This window comes from Serinus canaria, chromosome 4, assembly GCF_022539315.1.
Source record: "Serinus canaria isolate serCan28SL12 chromosome 4, serCan2020, whole genome shotgun sequence".
Lineage (NCBI taxonomy): Eukaryota > Metazoa > Chordata > Aves > Passeriformes > Fringillidae > Serinus > Serinus canaria.
In genome coordinates this window covers 51,398,028-51,423,992 of record NC_066317.1, presented here as the reverse complement: position 1 = coordinate 51,423,992, position 25,965 = coordinate 51,398,028, and the positions used below count along the sequence as shown (strand labels likewise).

General features: G+C 34.4%; 1 protein-coding gene across 6 annotated transcripts in view; it reads left to right on the top strand.

Moving 5' to 3' along the window:
• Nucleotides 1–25,965, top strand: part of PCDH7 (protocadherin 7) — a 266,879-nt gene that overhangs the window by 46,559 nt on the left and 194,355 nt on the right. The window contains exons 5-6 of one of the 6 annotated variants that reach the window (XM_050974233.1): nt 37–159; nt 6,205–6,932. The exons of 4 other annotated variants lie outside the window; for them this stretch is intronic. In XM_050974233.1, the coding sequence (XP_050830190.1) occupies nt 37–117 (81 nt within the window). In that variant the 3' untranslated portion in view covers nt 118–159; nt 6,205–6,932. Of the gene's footprint in view, nt 1–36; nt 160–6,204; nt 6,933–25,965 lie in introns of those variants that run through there. One more of the 6 variants, XM_050974234.1, reaches the window with a different exon arrangement.

Genomic DNA, 25,965 nt, shown 5'->3' with positions numbered 1-25,965 from the left:
AAAGAAAATTTAGTAATCTCTCTCCTTGGACTTCAGCAATCAGTTGATACTGTGCCACCTGGGAAATTATTTGTGCACCTGAGGAACCTGGGACTAAAGGAATCAAAAAATATGTAAGAAATTCACTTAAATGAGATGACAATTGGTTTTCTTGCAAAGGTAAGCATTATAAGAAGTTACTTGAGTCAAGAATCAGTCTTAAGAACAATTTTGCTTTATATTTTAAAGTAAAAAATGAGTGCAAATGTTATAAAGACACTTGATTATGGAACAAATATAATCATGAATTTTTGTGAGAATTAGATTGTATTAGATGGACTAGAAAACATTCTAGACTTTAGGAGTTAAGACTTAAATAAAACAAGAAGAAGTTGTAAATTCAGTTAGGAAATAATGATATGGGAGCAGTAGGAAAAAAAGAAGAATTTAATAAATTAGGCAAGAGTTACTAGGAGCATTAGTGACACAACAAATTTATTTTTGCAATATAAAGCTGCATCAATTTTGGAGCTGCTGTGAAATAGACATAGTCAGGTCATTTGAGAAGTCATTAATGAGACTTCCTCTGAAAAATAGTTTTGTTATTCTAGTCAATAATTTTCAGGAAGAATTAAGCTTACTTTTAAACATTCAGGAAAAGCTGTTTAATAACCATGGAATATAGACTTAGCTGTGGAAGAGAAGACTAAAAGGGCTTTGCCTATTCAGACTCAAGGCTCTGAGAGACGTGCTGTGGCAAGCTAAAATTGGATGGCAGAAGTTGTTACTATCCTCAAGGCACGAATACTTGAAGCTCTTTTGAATCGCTTTGTGAACCACTGCTTTGTATATTAGGGTAAACCAAAACTTCTACTTTAATACACCCAGCTGAAGACTGCAATAGTACATGAGTTCTTTCATAGGCATGTCATACAATCCTGCCCTGAAGGCTTCAGTGCCCATCAGAAGGGTGGAGCAGATGGTAAATATTCCTGCCTCTGGTTTTAAGCCACTGCTACATTTACCTCAGAGCCTTGAGAAAGCAAGTGGGAAGAAGGAGATGTGACTGTTCTTCATAAATATGTTGGGAATAAATATCAGCAAAACATTGAACAGTAATATTGTCATAACAGCAAATACATGTTTAGTTTAGAAACAGAAATAATCAAAAAGATTTCAGCTCTCTGAGATTGAGGTAACATAAAAATATCTTGATAGTTTTGAAATGGAACTTCATCTGTTCAGAATAATACAATTACACATATATTTTCCTACCAGTAAGTTTTTTTATTCCTAAGAAAATGGAAAAAGAAAACAACAACAAAACGTGGGCCGTGCTTTTAAGGCCTTAGTTCCATAACAATGGATTAAACTGTTAGTATCATTATCTATGCCAAGATCAAGCTACGTTCTGTAAGGTGTTTAAGGAGTAGCACAAACTTCTCAGTGTGAGGTTTGCAGCAACAGAATCATCTAAGGATGATTGGTACTTGTGCTTCTGGTTTTGTGAAAACACTTTTTTTCTTGACATGCCAGTATTGTTCAGTTTTTTTAGGAGGCCCAGAGTTTCTGTGGCTTGACTGTAATAAATAACTTAAATAGGTATCATTCTTGTCATTACTGTGCTTCTTAATGCAGTACCTCAATAAGCAAAGTGACTGAATTTTGATAAATGTTTTACATAATTTCAATGAAAACCATATGGAAGCTTGCATTACTGGGACTTTTTAGGTAGGCTAATACTATGTTATCCCACTCTGTGCCTTAAAAATACCATTAGGAAGTGATATTTCTGGATGTGGTCTACCTGACGTAAGTCAATGCATACGTACTGAAGATGGAACAATGATATCTTTTTAGTGGATTGCAGTGAAGACAGTTCTGTGCTTCAGGAATGGCAAGTCATTCCAGTAAATAGGATAAAATAGGCATTTTTTTAAATATTGCACTGCTTATGTGAGAGTGGATTAAAGAGTAAAATGGCATATATCTTATTCTGGTTTTCATTCTTAACTTCTACTAAGAGAAGGTATATGCTTATTAAATTACAATATTTTGTGTTTGTTTTGAAAGTAATGATTCCTAAACATATAAGTGCATGCAATTTTTTTAAAATTCTAAATTCTAAATTCTTTATTTTGTGGGGATGAATTCATTCCTTTCAGGTCAATGGCATGTTCACAGTTCTTCTATCTATACCCACAGTCCTTGTGAGCCAGTATTCCTCTAGTGTTTAACATCAAGAGAGGTCGATATGTCACCATATTATTGCAAAATGTGACTATGAAAGTAGCATAAGTGGTGGGATTTGACAGATTCCTAAATGTTCAAAAGTCATTTATTAGCATAGTATGAGAATAAAATCGAAAACAGATGATAGATGCTTATTTTATCAATTTTATGCTTGTAATGATGGGTTAAGAGGATAATATTTTGTTTGGTGGTGTTTTTTTTTTTTTTTCCTTTGGTTTGTTTTTATTGTTTTGTTTTGGTAAGAACTAAAAATATTTGTTTTGATGGACTTGATTTATATAACATGCAGAACTCAGTAGTCACAGATAAAATATGACAAATTTAATTTAAATGAGGTTAGATGAGAATACAATCATGTTAAACTGTGTACTAACTCTAGTTTGTTGCCCTTTAAAACTGTTTTCTTTAACTTCTCTTTTTTTAAATTTTTATTTTCAGGTTTATTAATTTTTAATATTAATTTAGACCATATCTTATTACAGAAATTTCAATTATCAAAATCTATGCATCTCTTTGTGATCATGTGTAGAAGTCCTCATTAATTTCTTATTCAGAAAAGAGCTGTTCATGAGTTCATTTTGCCTATTTTTTGTCCTATATGTGGCCTTTACATGAGTATACAAATCGTACAACATAAAAAAAGTGAATATTTTATTTACTGAATAATTTTCTTTGGTTTATTTAAGAATATTAAAATTAACTTTCTTTATGCAACACATGCATTCTAAGGAAATACATTCAATACACTTTCTATAGTTCCCTATATTGTATTTTGATTTCTGTCACAAACTGGAAAGGAAGTTACATGTGCATAAGAAATTTAAAAATAGGTTCGAACTATCTTGTGAAATGTAACAGGAAATCTACGGAGACATATTTTTATCTGGCATTTTCTGTAGTGGGCAAAAATGAGCATGTTGTGCCTTTCAGTTCCGTTCAAGAATGCTGCAGAAACTTGTAATCTGTCACATTTTTAGTCATGTGCACATGTCAATCGGATGAATATATAATATATGTTGCAATCATAACATATTTACAGCCAGAGACATAGTTCTAAGAATAAAGTGAAATGAGTGGCAAAACTCCCCACAATAAAACTGAACTTTCAGAAGTCAATAATTCTGACTTTGCAGTAATATACTATGGCTGGGATCACAATACTCTATTGAATTGTGACTTCTCACTTATTTAATGAAAAATAATTACAATTAATAACAAATATATATCACTAATACTAAAAGGTCACTTCCCAATGAATATGTAAGTTAAGGAAAAATGAGCAACAGAAATAAAGATCCATAAATAAATTTGGGGTGGTTTCTACAATAATTTTTATGTACTGCAACATTGAAATTCTGGAAGCAATTTCCCATTGAAATATTCAGGAAAAATAAATGTAATCTATCAAGAAATTTTGTGAAATTATGCCTATGATAAGCAAGTGGTCTCAGTATGTAATAAGAAACTTCTAGGCCTATATCTTAGTATTATGGACTGGATTAGTGGAGAGCTGCAAGCATCTTGCTCATACTTCAACTGAAGTAGTAACTATCAATTCTTCATTTAACTCTGGTATATGTGCATTTTTGTGAGAGGAATTGGAAAGAGGAACAAGACAAGGGATCTTGTCTTTCAAGGAAATTAGCAAGATTCATGGAAATTAGCATAATTCTTCAACTGCCATAGAAAAATGGGAAAAACAGCACCTAATTTGGAGAGAAAATTTAATTTTCTAATTATTTTCTATCAATCTTTATCTATGGATGTATTCATTTATGACACAGAGCATGGAAATGTGATTTGGGTGTGAATTTGTCTTCAGTCAAAGTTTGAAGTCCTTCTGTATATACTTCTGAGCACCACTGAGCATTTTGAAGTGCTGGTTTGTCCCATCTTTGCCTTTGATTGTCATGAAGTGCAGGTGCATGGCCTTCCATCAGTTTGCTCTCTGTGCCTGCAGTGAGTGCCAAAGATTGGCAGGTGGTGCAGACTTTGTTGCTCGTTAGGATGTAAAGTAAAGAGGCACAACAAATTGCACTGTCATCCTTGCCTTTGTGTGCTGCATCAGGTGTACTGCAGGTAATATAGACACACACATTGAGACTTCCATGATTGCCTGAGATTTAATGATATAATATATTGCATTTGTGATAAAAGAGATCCAACATTTTGTCTCGTATGTGCCAGCTAATTTGTTTTGCTTGTTTAAGCTTTTAGTCACAATTTATGATTTGATTTGTTTACTGAAAAAAACTAGCATCAGTATCTGTCATACAAGGAAGGTCTAATTATAGAAGGTATATGTTACATCTATGAATATTTTTTACCTCAGAAACAACTTATGAATGCACCAGATTCTCACAATTGTGTTTATATTTTGGAGGAAGGTATTTAAAATGCATCTTAACAGATCCCTGTTCATTGCATACTGGACAAGTCTACATTGCAGTGAATGAACTCTCCTTGAAGTTAGTTAAACTTAAGTTTATATAAATTTGAACAGCTGTTAAATTAGGAATTTTGAGGTACTCAATGAACTTAAATGAAAGGTACAAATAGAGTGATAAAAATAGGTAGGTAAGGTAGGTAGGTAGGTAGGTAGGTAGGTAGGTAGGTAGATACATGACCTGTATTTTCATTGAATGTCTTGGCCTATTTAGTGTTTTTTCTGTTTTGTCAAATTAAGTCAGTGTAAATTGAACAAAGAGATTTGTATGTCATTTGGTTGGTAATGATGAAGAATTTTACTGAGGTGTAAATTTATTCCTTCTACAACCAAAAGAGAATGTTTTGCTTGCTTGCCCCAGGTGGCTTCCTGTAAGAAAATCATATTTAGATTGAGGAGCAGATGTTATTATTTGGGGACATTTAGGAGTCTTTTATGGATAATGTTCATAGAGGAAAAGATATTTTATAGAGATGCTTGACATTGCTATCCTACTTTTGTGTAATTTTGTTTAAAATTTACATGTGTGTAACAGATCAGAAGAAATGATTCATTAAAATAAAGATGCAGTAGTCAGTGTTGTAAAATAAATATACATTATTAATAATTCAACAGTACTGAAAAAGCTGAAAAGACTGATGAATGCCAGCAAAATGTGTTATGAAACTACCAATAATGGGTTAATATTTTATTATATTAATATTTGTGTGGATGACCTAATTCCAAGTGATATTTTAAGTCCTGTTTCTGAAGAATATACTGGACAGAAGCCTTCACTGTTTGTCGCTAGATGTGGACGTCTATTTAGTGTCTCATTTCCTTCACAAGCATATTGATCAAAGTGAGTCAAAGGAAGAAGGTTCTTCCATAGTTCTCCATTTTCTTGATGTCCACCTTAGAGTAAGATAGTTGATTTCTGGCATTTTGAAGAAATAGGTGTTCATAGAACTGTTACTGTATACTGTATGTTGCCCTTCAAATCTGGCTGGCTCACTCCATTTTATCTGGTGTTTGGGTGAGAGAGATGAAGGGAAAGAGGAGCTGCCTGTTTGTTTCCTTGTAAAATTCCCATTTTTTGCTTCTTTCAACTCTCTTTACTTTTGCTTCTTTCAACTCTCTGCACGATTAATCCCATCATTTAATGGAGAAGACTTATGCTCATCACTTATATCTGAGACATCTGTATTATTTTTTACTCTGTCTGCAGTAACTCTGAGTAAGAAAGGGAAGAATTTATAAATCACTCAAATTTGTCTATAATTTAAAAACAGCCTGTTTCTGGGCAGAGTTCACTTAATTCCTTCTTCTTAAGAAATATAAAACAGTATGTTTCTGTACATGTCTGTATGAAACTGACAGTTCTAACTGTCTTTGCTGCCAAAATAGTTATTCTATGGAATATGTTTGAATCTAAGGAAGAGAAGAGAAATTATTTTCTCACTAGGAGGATCCACGGTAGAGGATTAAGTCAGCCAAACCCTACTCACATCCCAGTAAGCAGACATATATTTCTGTATTTTTTGTAGGTGGATACAGTGCAGACTACGCAGCACCCTGGCCACATTGAGGAATCATGTAAAATGAATGTATGTGCTCGTAAGTGAATTATTTATGAATTGACACTCCAACTCTAAGGGATGTTGGATCACAAAATCCATGAACTCTCTTTACTCTTATGTTAAGACATTGATTCCCAGGGGGCAGGGTTACTGCAGAACTGAGTGGACCTTTAAAGCAAAGCTATTAGAAAAAACAAAACAAAACAGGATTAAGCATGATAAGAACTGCTTGAAGCAAGAGATTCAGATTACATTTTGGATTCATTTGAAGAGACATTAAATGGAGAATGCAAAGAAGCAAGAATCCAAAACAGGAAAACAAATGGTACATAGAAAGGTTTGGTAAGCAGAACTGATCGTAAGAGGAGGAAGAAGATCAAATACCATCTAATTCAGGAGTATGAATAGGATGAAAGCACTCACCATTTTCTTCTTTGTTCCATCTTTGAAAGGACTGAAATTTGATTAAATGATTTGTTGAATTAGTAACTGGGAGATGAGTGTGAACAAGGTTGAATTTTCAGTGTTTGAATCAATGAAATATTTGTGGTTTGGTGAAAAAAAACAAAAAAAGGCCCTGATGATATGCTAGAAAAACAAAGAAAAAATATACCTCAGAACTGAAATTCTGGAAATCCAGAAAGAGTCTTAGTATTTGAAAATCTTTGACCTGCTCAGGGACGTGAGGGAGAGAGCGGAAGAGGATTCAAGTCAAGTGACATAGGGCCTTCAGATTTTGCTGAGAGAATTGGCTCTCAAAGAAAGTTGAGGCAGATACTAAGATGAAACCAAACATGGTAAATGACTATCAGCAAACAGGGAAATCAACATCCACTCACATGGTGCACATACACTTTGGTTGCTAAAGACAACTGAATTCACTTGGCTAGAGTGCTCCAGACTAGAACAATTGTATCAAGGATTGTACAACTGCCAGTATCAAAATCATATATACAGAAAATCTCTAAATCTGCAGTCTAGGCTATATACGTCATATAAAAACAAAGACTATAGTGCCAACTCCAGTTTTATATATGTATATATACATATATATGCACACACCAAATTTTATATTAGTTTTATATATGTATTTGAATATTACTCTATATATAAGATTATGATTTAGAGAAAGGCTGAATATTTCCTCCTAAATAATTTATTTCATAATAAAACTTTCATAATAAAACATTATTAAACTTCATCATAAGAAGCAGCAAAAAGAGGATATCTGAATAATAATTTTCCAGCTAGGTCTTTTTGTTAGGAATAAAGCCTAACTTCAGCACATTGAAGTTTGTGATGTAAATCTGGTATAGCTGTGTGAGAAAATGACATGATATTTGGAACAAGACTGTATGTTGTGAATTGCCTTCATAGTATGGCTTTTCAACTGTGTGAACAAAAATGCTGAAAAATACTTTTTCTCTCCTGATTGTTATGTGTTTATGTCTGAATTAACTCATCCTTTGTGTTTATCCATTCAAAACTGATAGTCTGCCACTGTTGCCTATTTGGAGTAATTAGTTCTGAGTGGTGGAATTTATGATACAGTAGGGGCTTTGACCTCTTTATTGTACTGAGATATATTATCAAACTTCAAAGTCAGTAGGCTGCTACCACATTGATTTTGTTTTCTGTGAACAAAATCAATGGGCAAAATTAGAATAAAAAAATCAATTCTTTCATTTTTGAATTGATTCAGGTTTTCTACATGGACATTGTTTATTTAAACTTGATTGCTAGTCTGGATCTTCTGTAATTCTGCATAAAAGAAATTATTAATAAAATAAGCAAAGGAGATTACAATTAATACATACAGGAATGAGAAGCAAAAAGATGAAAAAGAGATCAAGAAAAGCACAGTTTTAGATTGGACTGTATTGTTTAGGAATATCAATAAAGATTGTTGACAACATCTCTGTCAAAAAATTCAGCATACAGGTTGCTTCTTTTGCATTTTATATCCCTTTTCTTTAGCTCAATTGATGCTTAGAAATGGTGTATGAAATACCTGCAGTCCATGGACCATATTTTGTAAGAACATTTCAGAGATTTGCAAATCTTACATAAAGATGAGAGAAAAAAAGGAAAGAAACACCAAAATATTTAAGCTGTAACATTTCTCAGAAATAAATACACTAAGTATGAAAATATATTTGTGAAATTTTCAGCCTTTTTCTGAATATAGACATTATCTTAAAAATAAAATTCAACGTGGAACATGTCAAGGCATTAAGTACCTCTGATCAGATTCTTATCTTAAATACAGCAATTTTATTTCAATAAAATTCTTCAACTGGAAATTAAATCAAAATTGTGTCTTGTGTTCTTTGCTATTTCATTCTTCTGTATTTAATTTTCTGGTCAGAAGCAATTGTGAAGAAAGAACCCTTAAAAGGAAATAATTGTGGAACTACTTTAGTTTTCAGATTTCAGAGAGTTTAGCAGTCAAGCAACTTGTATGGAATAAAAGCACTTTTATATTGCCTCCTGCTACAACACCAGTGAGGAAAGGGCAGCAAAACAGTGGGAGATCAAATGAAGAGTTTTTTCTTCTGTTATATCAACTTGCAAGATAGTGGGGGCTTCAGAATTGCAAGTGGTAGTATAGCTTTTATGAACTATTTCTTTCCTCTTTGCCTCCTATGGCTGCTTCATTGTTGGATAGTGTCTTTTTTTATGTCAGAATGAGGGAGTGAAAGATATTTGTGACAAGTGACATTCTGCTTTCTGTTTGCTGTTGTCCTGCTTGGATGAGAGAAAAAATGCATCCATCTGACCCTCATTTTCCTATATTTTAAGAAGTGGTTAATTTACAGCTTTTAAAGAAAAATCTATATTGTCTTATTCATATGACCAGGCCAACTATGCCTAGAGCTTGTATAAGCTCTAAGACCACTCTTTTCCCAGTATCACTTTATTTCCTTTATTTTCAATTGTTTTATGCAAGAACACTAAAGAACAAGATATCTCAGTAGAAAACTATCAGGCAAGTTGTGATATGCAATTTTTTTCAGCTAGTTACAAAACAAGTTAGATAAATTATTAGTAGGAATATTGTATGAAATGTCAACCAGTGGGAAAGGGAATTGAATGGCACAAGATCCCTTTTTCTCCTCTTAATGGTTCTACTTTTGGTGAATGTGTGCTGTCACAGTTTGTAGAGGCACTCTCAGTGATGGCAAACACAATTTTACATATAAATGGTGCAGTAGAAATGGTCTTCGAGGTAGTACTCAGCTTGCTAAACTGTCAAACCTCCATCATACTAAAGGATTAAATTAAGTAAACTTGCACCACCCAGATCACACTTTAGTCTCAGGGTGAAAAATACAATTCAATTCAAGCAAATTGCTTTTGCAAAGGCTCATAAGCAATTTAAAACCTTCACCTGAGATTTCTCAAGCTTGTAAAAAAACTCTGTCTCTTCCTGCAAGCTTCATATAGGCCCATAAGAACAGATTCTTGGATTTATCCACTCACCATTTAGAAAGACTGGACAATCCATGCTTTAACCCGTTACTCATTTTACTCTTTCAGAGTCATTCAATAGACTGAATTTTGCTGAGCTAGTAAAAGATAGCTTTGTACTCTCAAATGCACCAGCTATATTTAAATTTCCAATGTATACTTAATTATGCATTCTTACAAACTCAGTATTATCTCCCATTTCATTGGGGAAAAATTAAGCTATTGTGCTTGTAGACATTATATCTGACTTTTGACATTTCATTTAGGGAAAACTATAAATATGTGAAATGCTGTTCCATCTTCTATTTTGTTCTCAACATTTTACCAGAATCTACATTAAGACGAATATGACGAATATGACAAATATGACGAATATGACGAATATGACAAATATTTTAAATCCTTTCTCTCACCATGAACATGCCTACAATTTCACTGTTTAGCATTAAGCTCTTTGTTTTTGTTAGAATGTGTTCCTGAAATATCAAAAAGCCACAATTGAATTTTATTCTCCATCATACTCCAGTAGATTGAGTAGATTGCCACTTCAGCAGCGAGTTTTCCTTTGATCTGCAGTTCCTAGGAATGGCATCTATCACAGGAAACCAGTTTGTTGCCCTTTCTAAGGAGTTTGTGGTGCTAATGAGGATGAAAAAAGAAAAGGTTTGTTATGACTCCTGGCAGTTACCACAGAGGCCTCAATATTCTTCAGTGGTGGAATTCAAGAAAGGCATTATTGTTTCTACATTTAGTTTAAAATTAATTATCTTCCAAATCAGATTAGCTTTCACATTTAAACAGTCTTATTCTAGCCCAGTAACACTATTTTGAATAGCAACTGCCAACCAAGCTAATTAAAATAATTCAATTTTTTATTATTTACTTCTATAAACCCTATTTTTATTTATATATTAACTATTGGAAATATGATAAAGAAAAATGTTCTACAGGAGTTTAATAAAGCTTATTATGCTCTACAGCCTATTTTATCAGGCTTAATTATCTGTTTGTGTTACTTTTTGCACATTTTTTATTCAGGAAAACAGGATTTTCAATTGGCTTTTGACACAAAATAACCTTTCTTTAAACTGTGAAACTGTGTGCAGACAATTGTTTCTGGATAAAAGGTATCACTTCTTGACTATTGTCTAGAGAAATTTTATTTTAGCAAACACAAGCAAAAGAGTGGTATATAAACTAATTAACCTCATAAGAACTGTGGGCAGAGTTTGATATCATAAATGCCCATCTGCTTTTCGTTTTCGCTTTTAGAAGAATGATCTTTCTCCTTTGCTTTCCAGCCCTACAATTTCACTGTGTGGTGAGAATGGTAGAAGCACACAGGGAGTAAAGATAACTCTAGCCAGTCTCAGCTTTCACCTCCAAGAAGGGAGTTAGCATGTAGCCAATTATACAGGCATAATTTAAACAGGTGAATTATGAATATTGTCAAGTTTGGCATCTCACCCAGTTGCATAGGTGTTACAATCAGTAGGAAGTAGTCATATGTGGGCACCCTTTCATTCAGCCTAAGTTGTGTTTTTCTAATATTTAGGATGAAACCTTTTTTGGTGTCTGAGAGTCCATGGAGAGATTTCATCTCAGAGGAATTTTATGTGTTCAAGCTCAAAATCTTTCTGCATCTAATGTCTCATGTTCCATGTTAACGTGGAACACTTTTAAGTAAAAATGTCTCATCACACTTGGCTTGTTTTAGCATACATCTAATGATAGAAGAGAGTTTGTATATTTGACTTTACTGACATCACAACATCAGTCTCCCTGCTGAAGGGCTAGAAACCAGAAAATTCAGTCCCTTTTCCTAGATCTGCCCCTAGTATCCACTTCTTTGGGGTTGCACCTGTGAAAATGGTAATTTTCATTGTCTCAGTCAGAGAAAATTCTTTGATTCTTTTTTTTTTTGGTGAATTACTTATAAGGTATAGTGATGAGATCCTTAGAAATGTCTGTAAAGAGTAGTATGATGTTGTAGAAATCCTTCAATATCTTCCATTTCTTCCATTTCACTGAAGATGGGAGAACTGTTTTTCAGAGCAAATCCTTTTTTTTTTTTTCTTAACAGCTACAAACTGCCTCCTGGGCAAAGTGTTTGAAAGAGATATTAATTTTCATCACTATGTATATGGGACCATTTATATATATATATATATATAATAATATATATATACTTCTATCTATCTATCTATCTATCTATCTATCTATCTATCTATCTATCTATCTATCTATCTATACATTTCAGTGCACTTTTGTCCAAAAAATGCTTTGGATTTAATCGTGCTTCAATTACAAAAAAAATTTGCAGGTTACATTTTTTATGTTTAAATATTCTATAATTATTAAAATGCATTATTAAATTTACATTTTATGTTGATTTTGAATATAGATACCACATCTGTTTTTATACAAGTATTTAATGACTGTGAAATATGAATATATGACATGGTTAGTGGGCAAAGTCTTTCAACAAATTGGAGAAAAGACATGGAAGTAACTAATTCAATAGTATTGTGAAACCATTGAATACTCAGTGCTGGTACTGACACAACCATATATGAGCTTTGTCCTGAGAAACTTGCATTATAGAGAGAAAACTAGGCAGGCTGTGGAAGATTCAGTGTTTTTCTTGTTGCCTTCATCCTGCTTCCATCCCTCATTTTGAAATACTCCCTGTGGATGACATTAAAAAGTTGTGAATTAAAGCTCCAGGGAGCCTGAAAGAAGCAGCTATAGGCAGTGTTGTGGAATAAAAAGGGTAGATTTCCTGATGCAATTAGTCAGGTGTTTCCTATGCATGATAAAGAGTTTATAGTGCACAGAAGATGGTGAAAGAAGAATGAAAATTGTACAGTTACATGTGGCTGTAAAATTTATGTCATGTCATGACACCATGTCATTTTCAGCTTCTTTTTCAGATGCTTAAAAGTACGTGAAGCCTGAGCATCTTGCAGAGATAAGGAGTTGGTAATTGCTGGTTACCTGTTGAGTTCAGTTTTTGATCTTTCAGGGAAGATCAGTTTGTATATTTTTATTAATCTGACTATAGCTCTTGAGCAAAGCTGTGCCTTCCTCATGTACAGACACTGGATCATTCCTAAAGTACTTGAATGGATGCAGGGAGCTAAACCAACTAAAATCTCTAGATGCAGCCTCTAGTATTCCTCTATTTTTCTTACATTGATGATGTTGATTTCTGGCCTTAATATTAAAATAATGAAAAGGTAAAGACATAGGGGGACTACTAATAAGCAGTTTTAAAATTTTTAATCTACCATTTAAAAAGAAAATTTAATTTTTAAATATAGCATTAGATTTTAAATATGACACAATTTCATTTTGTACTGTGTTTAGGAGCACTTCTATGCAGCCTTCTTCACTTTGCTTTTAATCATTCTCACTGAAATTAGAACTGTCAGTGAGAAGTACGAGACAGATTTTGATTTCACTTGAAAAGTTATTTTGGATAGATAACTTTTGAAAAATACATACGATTTTTATACATGTCTTTAGGGTGATTTTTTTTTTTTTTGTATTTTTGGTTGAGTTTGTGGCTTATTTTAATACATGTCAATGTAAAAAGTGCTTTCAGAAAAATAGGATTTATAATTATGGGAGGTCAGACAGTAATGTCAGAATCTCTGCTTTACAGAATTCATTACTGTAAGTAATGACAGAAGACGTTACATTAGCAAGTCTTGAAACAAGGCAGAAGATTTTTGAGCTGCCATTTAGTCCATTAACTTTCCAGAATCCCCTTGATATTTTTTTTAGACTTCTGCTTATATATAATGCATGCATACAACAGGACATATTTCTATCTTATTGCCTACTTCAGTAGAGGCTGCAATTATACCATGAGCTCCATTAATTTCAAATGAATTATCTGTTTACTACATAGAACAGGGAAGTGGGAATTGGGGAACTTGTTAATGACACTGACCTACTATCCTGGGATGAAAGAAGCCACCTTAGATCTCTGTGCCTTGACTGTCTGGTGTATTAAATACATGTAGGACATTGCAGTACATGGTAAGAATTGCTTAAGTAAATTCTATCCATAATACATGAGTGTCAATGGGAATTTGCTGATTTATGCCCTAACATAAAATTTAGGGAAACTCTTCACTGCACATGTGCAGTGTTTTTATATTGAAGTTAAAAAATTTGAATAACGAGGTCTGGCATAATAATTTCAGCTTTGCCATTGTCAGAATAATAATTTTTTCTCCTATTAATATTATGGGGGGAAAGAGACAGACAATTTTCCTTAATATGTAACCATTTCATTTTTTGCATAATTTGTTGGAAATATACTAAAACATTTCTCTTATAGTGCACCAACCCTGCTGGGTTTCTGGTGTTCTGGCCATGTTGAGCTGCACCAGGAGAGACTTATAATGACTAATATAGTTCATGTAGGAAATAGGGTTGAATTTTCAAAAATATTTCCCATTACTTACTCCAGTGATTAACTCTTTGAAACAATATGACCCTTAAGTGTAACTACCAGACAGATGGACAGATGGTTATCCACATTTTGCAATAACCAGTGTGAATTCAGCCAGGTGTCAGGTAGGAAGATTCAGGACATCTGTATCATCTCTGGCTTATTCATCTGTCTCTCAGGGCTTGTACAGATGCAGTAGCTGCTTCCCTGCATGCCATAACCAGGAAAGACAAAGCAATTGGAATTCTTGTCCCCAGACATGGATATCAATGGATGGAATGAAACTGGATTCACAACTCACTGTGTGAACCACGATTTTTTGCACACCAACAGACTTTGTGTTGCACATTTCTAATACCTCAGTGTATATCTCCAAACTTTCATAATAATTTGCAGTACTGCATTTTAGGACAGAATATAAATATGGCAAATCTCTAGTTTTAGGAAAAAGTAGAGTGAATAATGTTACCTGAAGAAGTACTACTATTAAAAAAAATTGGAAGATTAAAATATCACTAGATCTTTTGATACTTAGTTCTGCAATCCATCAAAATTCTGCTGAAGAGATTTGTACTTTGTGTGGATGGAATGGTTGCCAATCATTCTTCCCTCATCTATTATCTTATTCAAATTAATACTGGTAAGCTTGAAAAATCATAAGTAGCTTTAGCCACTCTGTAATCTGCTTTTAATAGAAATAGGAATGGAATGCAGCCCATATGGTATCCTGGATGATCTATATTGAATTATTTCTGGGATAAGATCAAATACATACCTACCTGAGTTTTGGTTACATACCCAATCTCAAATTATTTTCATTAAAAAATAAAATCTCCTTTAAATACACTTAGGCTGAGGCCATCTGTTAATTTCATAAACCCTAGAGCTTCATCCTAAGTTTTTATACTGAATAAACCATTCCTACACTACCTTACCATGGAGGTCATAACATCAGAGGATGCAGTTGTGAGATGAACTTGGAGTGCTGCATACTGGAGTGAAAGGATGAACAGCATTTGACTTTTAAAAGACTTCTGACTCAAGGAGGTAAAAGGAAAATGCAATTCAGTGACTTCAGGAGGGTTTGAATCTGGATTTAGTGTGGTAAACTGTCAAATTGTCTGATGATTAGGTCAGGATAAACAGAATGCTACTTCATAGAAAAGACTTCCAAATAATGGTATCAACCTACAATAGAATAAAAAAATACTTTGTATTTTTACTAAGTGATGGGTTTATGTTAATTGAAAGAGTAGGTGATTTCAGAGAGAGAGAAAAAGGTGATTTAAAAAAAAATTTAATAGAACCCCTTGGAGTTTCAGACTTGTGTTTAAAACAATAGTCCTATGTTCCTGTTTCTGAACTAGCCATTAAGAAGAATATACAGCAGAGAAATCATAATTTTGACTTCCCTTTATAATTATGGATCCATATCTGTATTACACTGTCAAGAGGCTACTACAGCTGCCTAAAGAGAAGCCTTGCTTCAGCAGTGAAAAAGCAGCACATCATGTATTAAAGCTAACAGCAAGCATGCAAATCTTCAAATGATTTATCACCAGGGTGGTGTTGGGGCACTTCTAAACCAGAGGGTTCCAATCAAGCTGTGTGAAGTCTGCAGTGATACAAAGGAACATTTTTCTGATTGTCAGACGGTGCTATGCGCTCAAAGTTTGCTTCTGCATTTCAATGGCAATATTAAATGCTGTGAAAATATGGAATTTTAATATGTATAAAAGTTCCTGATATGCTTTTTTTTTTCCCTTGTAGACTCCAGCCAGTTTAAAGTACAAGAAGTAATTACATTTCCTTAAATTGTTTTATTGAAGCTGATTATTTCCCAGAGATATTGCTACCTGTCACTGAGAGCTGTTGCTGTGACAATTGTTTATTGTGGTGTAACAATAGCATTACATTCCTTGGAGTAATATGTGAGAATTGGATAACATAATGGACTTCCAGGGCCTTTGTGAAACACCATTTTTTTCTTTTGCTGATTTGTATTAAATAAGTACCAGCCTGTGTTTGTGGGTTAATATATGCATACCATTTGGAATGTACTTAGTGACATTATGTAATTCACAGATGTTTTATTATTCATAGTACTGTGCATTCATAGCTCTCTGTAGTCACTATTGTGCAAAAAATCTAATGAGGGACAGTCTGTGTGTGTTTTGCTGCTTCTTTAGTCTTTTTAAATTCTCATTCACTCATTGAGAAACAGAGGGATCTGGTATCCTTTCCTGCATTTTGACTCATAGCATGGAAAGGATTAAAAATACGGATTTCTCATAATTTGAGCAAGTTTATTTCCCATCGTAAAAATACAGGGTAGGACACAAAATATCCCAAGATCTTATCTTTCCACGGTAATTGTATTGTACTGTAATTGTATTGCACTGTAATTTATCCCTTTGAGAGGAGGTGGTTAATCTAAATATTAGATAAGAATTTTATGTACACTTTTTATAGGCATAAATGAAATCACACTGTTACAGACAGAAGTGAACTAAAGAAAAATGAGAAAGCTCCTCAGTTGGTGTTGTTGTTATCTTAAATCATATTAGAAATGCTTTCTCCAGCTGGTTTACCAATTCACTTTCCTTGATTTCATCATCTGATCAGCCCCAGACCACTAGCTGATGAAAGAGAAATCCTTGTTACTGATTGCAGTGGCATTAATCATTTTCTATTAATAAAAACCCATAGTGTCTCAGTGCAGCAGTTCTGCTGAAGAACTAATAAATCATAAGAATTAAATGATCTTCAAAAATCATTACTGGAATCAGAACTTTTATTCACAATTTTGACACCCTTTTCTTAAAACCTCTTTCTTTGTTTTCTTATGAGTTTTCTTTTTTTTTTTTCTCTGTGACTAATGCATTTTTTTTCCACACATTTTTGAACCAGCTTTTATCTTTATCTCTGCTTGGTTGGATTTTTTGGACTGTGCAACCATAAACCCTTAAATTGTTTTTTTTCTATCACCATATTTATCATTATTTTATTCCATGTTAGAATATTCTTTTAATTATTACAATGAAATGTAGTAATTCACTTAGTAAAAAATTATTCTCACCTAAACATTCCGTTCTTTAGATCTAGCTTGTGTGTTTTTACATACAGTGGCAAGTTCTTGGGATTGTGTTTTTTCCTATTTTTCCTGTTTCTCCATGGGGAATTATTCTTCCCTGGGAATGCTTTTGGTGAAAATTTAATCTCCCTGGGCTTAAGTTCCCTGGTGTTCAGGTCTGTCATCTCTGACTACCTGACTTGGTGGAAAAGAAAGATGTAGTCCTATGTAGTTTAACCTATCTCTCACTAATATCTTGCAGGAAAAACCAACCAGTTTGCAGTTTTCCAGCTTTCTTTGTTGGGCTAGTGATAACCTTGCCTTCACAAAGTCTGGGATCAGTAGTAGAAAAGTAAATACCTTGCATAAAAAAAGTGACACTTTTGTAAATGCAGTATTTTTCCACTTAAAGTGTTTTGAAACTATGCTTTCAATTTATTTATTATTCAGTCATTCACTTTGAAGTTCTATTAATTTATAAACCACTGCAGTAAATACACATGTAAAGCCCTTTAGAGCAAAACATAAACTTCAGTCAAAAGGCTGATAAGGAGAGTGCTGACAAACCCAAGGAACACAAAAACTAATGTAAAATCTGAGGCAGACATGGAAAAGTTGAGTTTCTGTCACATTTAGGAGTTAGTGTAAGAAGCCATTAGGAAAGTGATTTCTTTTTAATCAGCCATGTCCAGTGATTTTTATAATGTGAAATATGCTCCTGAAAACATCCTTTGTTCTGTGCTACTGTTCTGGCTTTCCATGACTGTGTCAGTGATTGGCAAGCTGCACTCTTCATTCTGGATGGGGTTACAATAGTCCAACTTGGTTTTAAGAGCTGTGTCATCTTTGTAGTATTTTCTAATACAACTTTGATCATGGGATGGTTGTGTCCAAAGCCCCACTTTGAAGTCTAGCAGTGGTCCATGTTTAAAGTTTTTAGGACAGAACTTACTGAACTTGCTGTTCTTGCTGAATAGAAGGGGCAGAAAAAATAAAGCATTCACTGTCCATTTTGATTCAACTTGCAAAATTTATGGAATGTCAAATGAATGATGAATTGGCAAAATAGCTTTCATAAGGTCCCCCAAATGGTGAAAAAGGCCTTTTTTGGAGCTCCAGTGGATATCTCAGCACTCCTCCTGAAAGCAGGCAGTGCGATTAATTCTAGTTATGTGCTCTGCTTCAATTTTTGCTGGCTTTGTAAAGAGTAATAGATTAAGGTTTTTAATGGTTTAATATCTAAACTTGAGAAGCAACTGAAAATACTTGAATAATTCCTGTTATACACAAGAAAATATTTTCTTTGTAGACACTGGCATTTTCTAGCTGTTTAGTTCACTCCCCCTCATGTCAGAGTTGGAAACAGGACATTGCTAATCTTACTCAGGCAGATTGATACCATCTTCACACTGTACAAGGGCACCAAGGAAATTTCCAGTCATGGAAATCATATTATCATACACAGGAGCAACACAGGAGTTGGATTCTGTCTCTGGTTCTTTGTCAGCATGATAGCAATTTCCAGATTTAGATCTGATGAATATAAATGGACAAGAATAGTTATTCTACACAAGGTATAAAGCAAAATGCCCAGGGCAAACTAGCTGCTGTTTGGTTTTATGTGGAAGAAAATATAAAAAACAGCAGTTAGCTTCTGCCTGTGTTTGTCCCTCTAGAGCTTCTTCTTCATTCGCCAAGATCACCTACTGGAAACAGTCTGGGATTTTTCTGTTTCAGATTTTTGGTTTTATATATGGAGTGGAGACTGCAAGGAGGGAATATAAAGAGAAGGATGAGACAGTTGATATCTTGAAACAGGACTGCTCACTGTAATGCCAAAGATAGGGGGAAAAATACAAATAATGAACAAAGTTCAACACAGGGTTCTCTAAAAGGAATATTTTTTGTCTTTTGTAGCTAGGTTACAGCTACAGAATTGCAGAATCACAGAGTAGTTAGGGCTGTGAGTGACCTCCAGAGATCACAGGGTCACTTGGAGCAGGGTACACAGGAACTCATCAAGGTGGATTTTGAATGTCTCCAGAGAGGGAGACTCCATGACCTCCCTGAGCAGCCTGTTCCAGTGCTCTGCCACCCTCAGTTTAAAGCAGGTCTTTCTCCTATTGAGATGAAACTTCTGGTGTTTTATTTTATGACCATTGCTTCTTGTCCTTTCACTGGCACCACTGAAAAGAATCTGGCACCATCCTCTTGATACACAATTTAAAAATATTTGTATGTATTGATGAGGTTCCCTCTCAGTCTTCTCTTCTGTAGACTAAACAGGCCCAGTTCCTGCAGTCTATCCTCATAGGAGAGATGCTCCAGACCCTTCATCATCTTTGTGGCCTCTGATGGACCCCTGCCAGTAACAATTCATCTTTCTTGGACTGTGGAGATCAGAATTGAGCCCAGTACTTCAGATGTAGCCTGTAGGAAGAGTACAGTGGGAGGATATTATCCCTAGGCTTGCTGGCCACACTCTTCCTGATGTACCTCAGGCTTGGCTCTCCTGGCTGCAATGGCATTGCCAGCTCATGGTGACCTTGTCATCCACCAAGACTCTCGGGTTTTTCTCTGCTCTTTAGTAGATGTCCCCTAACCTGTGCTGGCACTTGGGATCATTCATCCCCAGGTTCAGGACCCTACACTTGCTTTTGTTGCACTTCAGTGGGTTTCTCCCCAGCCAACCCTCCAGCCTTTCAAGGTCCTGCTGAAGTGCAGCACAGCCTTCAGGTGTACCTGCTACTCCCCCCCAGTTTGTATCATCAGCAAAGGCTACAGTCTATTTAGTCCAGGTTGCTGATAAGCCAGCGTAATAAGGCTGGACACAGCAGTGATCCCTGGGGAACTACACCAGTTATGGGTCTCCAGATGGGTCTCCATAACTGATCATGACTCTCTGAGCTCTGCCATTTAGCCAATAGTACCACTGAAATGGAGGATGCTGAAAGAAACTTACCTGATTTGAAACAAATAATTAGATCCTTCATATAAATATTCCATTTACTTGCATGTTTGAGAGGGGAAGCTGGAAAGACCCTCTTCTCTGGTGCAAAACCAATCAAAACACAATAAAGATTTTAAAAGATTTTATTCATTTTCATATAACATAATTTTAATATGTGTTAAAAGAAAAATCTAAGACAGTAAATGCCCTGAAATGAGCACAAAGCTAGAATTCCTTGACTGCTCTTCACTGTTGAGGCTACACATTACAGGAGGACAATTTTGTTGTACTCCCAATTAAGGTGCTGGGAAGAAGACAAATACTTGAGTAAAATGAATAAGAAATTGCTACATTTTGGTATAGTACATTTATCCTAATATAGAAACAGAAGCTTTAAGTAAATTGTTTAGAAAACAAATTTTTTTTATTTTATCTCCCCAAACATTGGTAGATGCTTGGGGAGATAAAATATTCTACAGATTTACGACTTGCCTGATGGACTCTTTTCAATTACTTAGTGTCCTTATTTGTCTGAGGCTAGAAACACTATTCTCTTCACGGTACTGCCAAGGCAGGCAATCTCTAATGTGTTCATGTATTTAATCCTGAGCTACTTCTTGTCCTTAATCCATAGAGGGGCTTCATCCCCTTAACATGAGAAGTTTTCCTCTTTGAGGAGTTCCTCTCTCAGCAGAGCAGTTGAGTCTATACTATCTAAGAACTGTTGTCTGGTTTTGCTTTCCCAAAAGAGCTAGGATATTTGTAAATATTCAGAGAATTACTAGGTATCTAGTAAGGTTGTATACCAGAACTGCTGCTTTAGGTTTTTGGTGGCTTTTTTTCCCCCCTCGCTGGTTTTGATGAAGGGTGTCTGCTGAAGCTCTTCAGGAAAGAACTGCAAAACCCAACCAAATTCTAACAAAATCATAATTGTCATGGAATATGTATTTGGTTAAAATAAGAGAGCCATGCAGTGTTCAATCAATGTACTTAATTAAAATCTGTTATTATTAATATTGTATTTATCATTATACAATTATTATTAATTGTTGTTTTAATATTTTATTAAAGTATTATAAATAATACTATAAATATAGTTTCTATATTTATCAGACTAGTACATATAGTAGCAGAATGTAACTTAAAAGTTTGCTTACTGTCTTTCATGCCTTTTGGGGTATGAATTCCAGCCTATTAATCTAAATTGTGTATTTACACAATGTGATGTATGAGGGACAAGGGGATGAAGCCCCTTTAGAGTACACTTACATATGAGTATAAGAAAACGGCAGAAAAACTAAGAGGACTTGATTTACATGAACAGGTGTAAGAAAATTAAAACTCATTGATGCAAATTCTACAAATGTTTCGTACTTAATTCTGCCAGTGTTTGTTATGTTTGTCTGTGATTTCTAGCCACAAGACAAAGATAAAGCAGCTGTTCTAATTGTTACAAATAAGTTAGATTTTTGTTTCAAAAGCACTGATATTCATTCTTTAGGTGGAAAAAAAAGGAAAACCTGTACTTTAAAAGAAATGGTAAGCAGAATACTTTCATAGCCTTATGATGAAATATTCTCTGTTTGTTGCGTATATGACAGCTCAGGCAATATTATAAATCTTTCTAACCTTCCTGTTCCAGCTTAGCTATACTCGTGAGGATATATGTTGAGGGCATCTTAAGCATAAAGAAAACAAAGATGCTAAGATATAAAACAAATATGACAACAACAACAAATATTTTAGCATTTTTAACCTGTGTGAATTTGGAAAGGATTTATATTGTAAATCAAAGGGTAATTTCTTTGTGATATTCTGGTGTTTAAGAAATTAACCTATATTCTTTTTTCTCAGTGCCAAGATTGTTCTATTCTGTTTCTTAATGTTTATATTCTAGAAATGCATGGATAAGTTGTTTATTTAAGAAATTAAAAATATTCTCCATGTTGGCACATATAGGTTCTCAAAGTATTTGGCAATTAGATTTATGTGCTAGTTTAGTGTTACAGAAGAATCTCAGTTTCATGACTCTCAGTATGGAGCATCAGGGAAAGCTATGGAAATAGCAGATAAGCTCCTGGCAGCCAGGAGTAGCCATCCTTTCTTTGCATTTAACTGCAGCCATACTGGTGAGCCTGTAAGGATGCTTAAATCATCCTTTATGACTTGATGCTGGAATTATAGAAATTAGAAATAGAAAAAAGAAAAAAGTAGGAATTTTTGGATCATAGGAGGCAAAGTCTTTAAATAGATACAGGAAGCAAGTGAAATAGACCTTGAAGAAAGCAACTATCCTCCGCTACCCATGATGAGGCAAAAGAAAAAATAAATGCACCAATAAAAAAGTTAATAAAGGTGTACAATGCAAGTAAAAAAAAGTATTTTTCTCATATAGTATTTCAATGATTTTGCAAAGGAAAGAAGTCACATTAACTGGTAATGAAATGGGACAAGGGCAGTCCTGCTGTCAGAGCACAGTATCATCCCATTTCAGTTTTTAGTTTATTGCTTGCTGTTCAGGATTTTTTTTTACTTTGGATTTTAAAATTAAATTAATGAGTAACAGTAAAAGATTAGGTGTTATTTTGGGTCAGAATAATAAAAGTGAAGTATGAAACAGCTTCTTATATGATGATGCAAGCACAAACCAAGGAACAGGAAAAGGCTTCAAAGGGTCTGTAACTCAAGGAGCAAAGGAAGTAGTGTATTTGTTGATGCTTCTCCTTAGCCCACAGAAACTCTTCTGTATATACACCTCATAATTAGGGCTTCATGTGCCTGCGGGGAGGGTACACAGCCAGGGAGCAGCCTTTATGCACAGCATGCCATCCTAGCAACCTGATAGATTTCCAGCAGAAATTTGTGTGGGAGTTAATGCTGATCTTTGCAGAGTTAACCCATTTTTGGAGAGAGAACTGTGCACAGCTGTTGTGGACTAGTCAGTATAGTTTGCCTTCTGAAATCTATAGAAGAAGAACTTTGCATGTTCATATTTGGATATGTACCTGGAATTTCCTCACTCATCTACCAAATTCCTTTGTGAAGAGTATTGTGGCATCAGCCACATATGATTATGCTCACTAACAGTGCTCTTGGCATCTCTTAGGTTTGGCATTTATTTGTCATCTAAGCATGATTTGAGTTTTGAGTCTGTATTTTGCTCAGTTATACCAGAATAGTTTTTTTAAAAGTGAAATTGTCATCTGAAACTGAGCTCTGTCAGTTTGAGCCAGAGGACCAATATAGGAGAAAATGTAAATACACAAGTGAGTGAGAAAGGGATGAGAAGAGGAATTGTGTTTCCCTGAGAACTCCAACATCAATAGATCTTTGGGGCAGCAATATTTATATCTCTCTTGTCCTTGCACTTTATTCAGGTCAGAGCTAGAAAAACATTATTATTACAGAGTAAATAGCATATATGTGTCTTGTGGCTGTGTTAATCTCATGCAGTATTTTAAGTGCACAGAGAGGAATATCTCTTTTGGGTGTGCAGAGAGTGGGAAATTGCCTAATGGTCAAGTGTGAAAGAGTAAGGCTGAGGAAGACACAGATTTCTGAATCTCTGACAGGTTGTAGTGACTATTTTCAGCTTGTGTAATTGAATTTTGAAGCACTGAAAGAAGAATTTATGTGCACAATTTCTGCTGCTTTCCATCACCAGAGCAAAATTCACTGCATCACAGTCTACCTAATCATCTGCTATCCTCATTTCTCAGCAGAAAAAAGAGATCTGTGTCATAGTAAGTGTATGTTTGCATAAAGTCTCAATGACATTAAGCTGTAAAAATTCTGATTTCAGCTGTCAATTTTATTGTTATGGTAACAAAGAGACTTTCACCTTTCCTACTCAAGTGCAAAGCTGAGAGAGTCACATACAACAGGGAGCTAAGATTCCAGCTTTAGTAAACTTCAATGAGATTGTCAGAAGCAAAGTTGAGACCCTCTCATTGAAAGTTTCATCTTTCCTGTTAGTAGCACATAAAATCTTAAAATGCTGTCAGTGCTTTCCCATTAGGACTGCTGAATGGTTTCCTTGGTTTTACTAATCTTATTGAAGAGAGAATTGTTGAAGAAAATTTGACCTTATATCCTCTGCTATTTTTACTGAAAAAAATTGAAATTGGTTTATACAGAGGTCCAAACCCTTTTTGTCTGGTAATTGACTTTCTAGTATTAGTTAAAATATCTGGGCAGAAAAGTAAAACCTGAATAAGTTGAAGTAAAGGAGACCAGTCTGTAAGAAGTTTTCTGTACATTTCCCTCATGTCCTTGGGATACCCAGCTCTTCTCCTCACACAAGAATTACAGAGGTGTCCACATAACTGATGTGTAAAGGACTGCTTATTTGGCCAAAACCAAAATGAAGCAGAGGATGAAGAGTCCTTGTGATGTACCAGTCTGCCACAATGTATATCCTTGCACTCAGAGAAGTCAAAGTTATTCTGTCTCTATTGCTGCACTGGAAAAGAGGTAGTGTTCTTCTAGACCACTTCAAGCCAAGAATGCTTTATGCAGCACAGTAGAATTTCAGTTGTTTTATAGTATATTAACCACAGTTTTATTTTACCCACATGGAAGTGTGGGGTTGGTTTGAACTATTACAATCAACTTTATAGATAAATACATCTCTTTTATTATCTAGTTCCCTATCAGTCTTTCTAGCCACTTTGAAATTTTCTATTGATACCCTTGAACATACTATATATTTTATCATTTTCCAAAATAAAATCAATAGCTTTACTGAAATCCCTGCTGGAACTGAAGGACCACTCACTGGAATAGCAAGAAGGAAGGCTTTGCAAGGTTTTCTGAAGATGTCTGTCTGGATTTGCTGGGTCCATTGTGGAGTATTATGTGTAGAATTTGTAAAAATATCTTATCACTTGGACTACACTACAAAGGAACTGTGACATTAAGTTCTTATTTTGAACCTTAAATACTTAAAAATAGAATTCAAAGGTATTTTTTTCTTCTAAATTTAAAACTTCCATGAAAAGGTTCTAAATCAATTTTATACTAGCAGAAGGAAGCCTTTTGTGTGGTATTCATCAGCTGTTGCTCTTGCTCAAAACAGTAATGAATAAGAATGTAATCATTCCTATTTAGACCAGTTAGGCCCCTTGAAAACAACACATTAAAATGCTTCGTCTCACACCTGGATAAGTTCACCAGGCAATTAAACATGGAAGATGCAATTAATGTTTTTCCTTTTCATCACGATTTATACAACTGTTTAAATTAGTTTCCTTTTTTTTTTTTTTAATTAGGACAAGTATCTTAATAATATAAAGTTAATTTATATGTTTCTGAACTGGACACCTGTATGTTTGTTCTCTTTAGGCTTAAAGTCTTCCATGCCCACAATATTTCAAATACAAAAGGGGAAATTTTTACTATTTTGGCAAAGAGGGTTTAGCAGCTTTAAATCCCTTCTGGCTCACAATTTATGCTGGTATGATATCAGAATATATCTTGTATCATATGACCCTGAACTGAATTATTCCTCATATATTCTGTCATTACAGACATATTTTCACCAGAGTTGTTCCATTTCTCATATATACACTTGGAAGTACTGTTTTGCCTCTTTCCTGGTTCATACTATTTTAAGAATTTGATTTCTGAATCCAAACTTTGAAAAAGCTTTCTGTATTCCACAAACATCAGTAAGAACCACTAAAATTCATTAATTACCACTATGGAAATAGCAGCTGGATGCTCATGATTTTCCACTGATTCCCATTCAAATTCCAAATATTTTAAAAG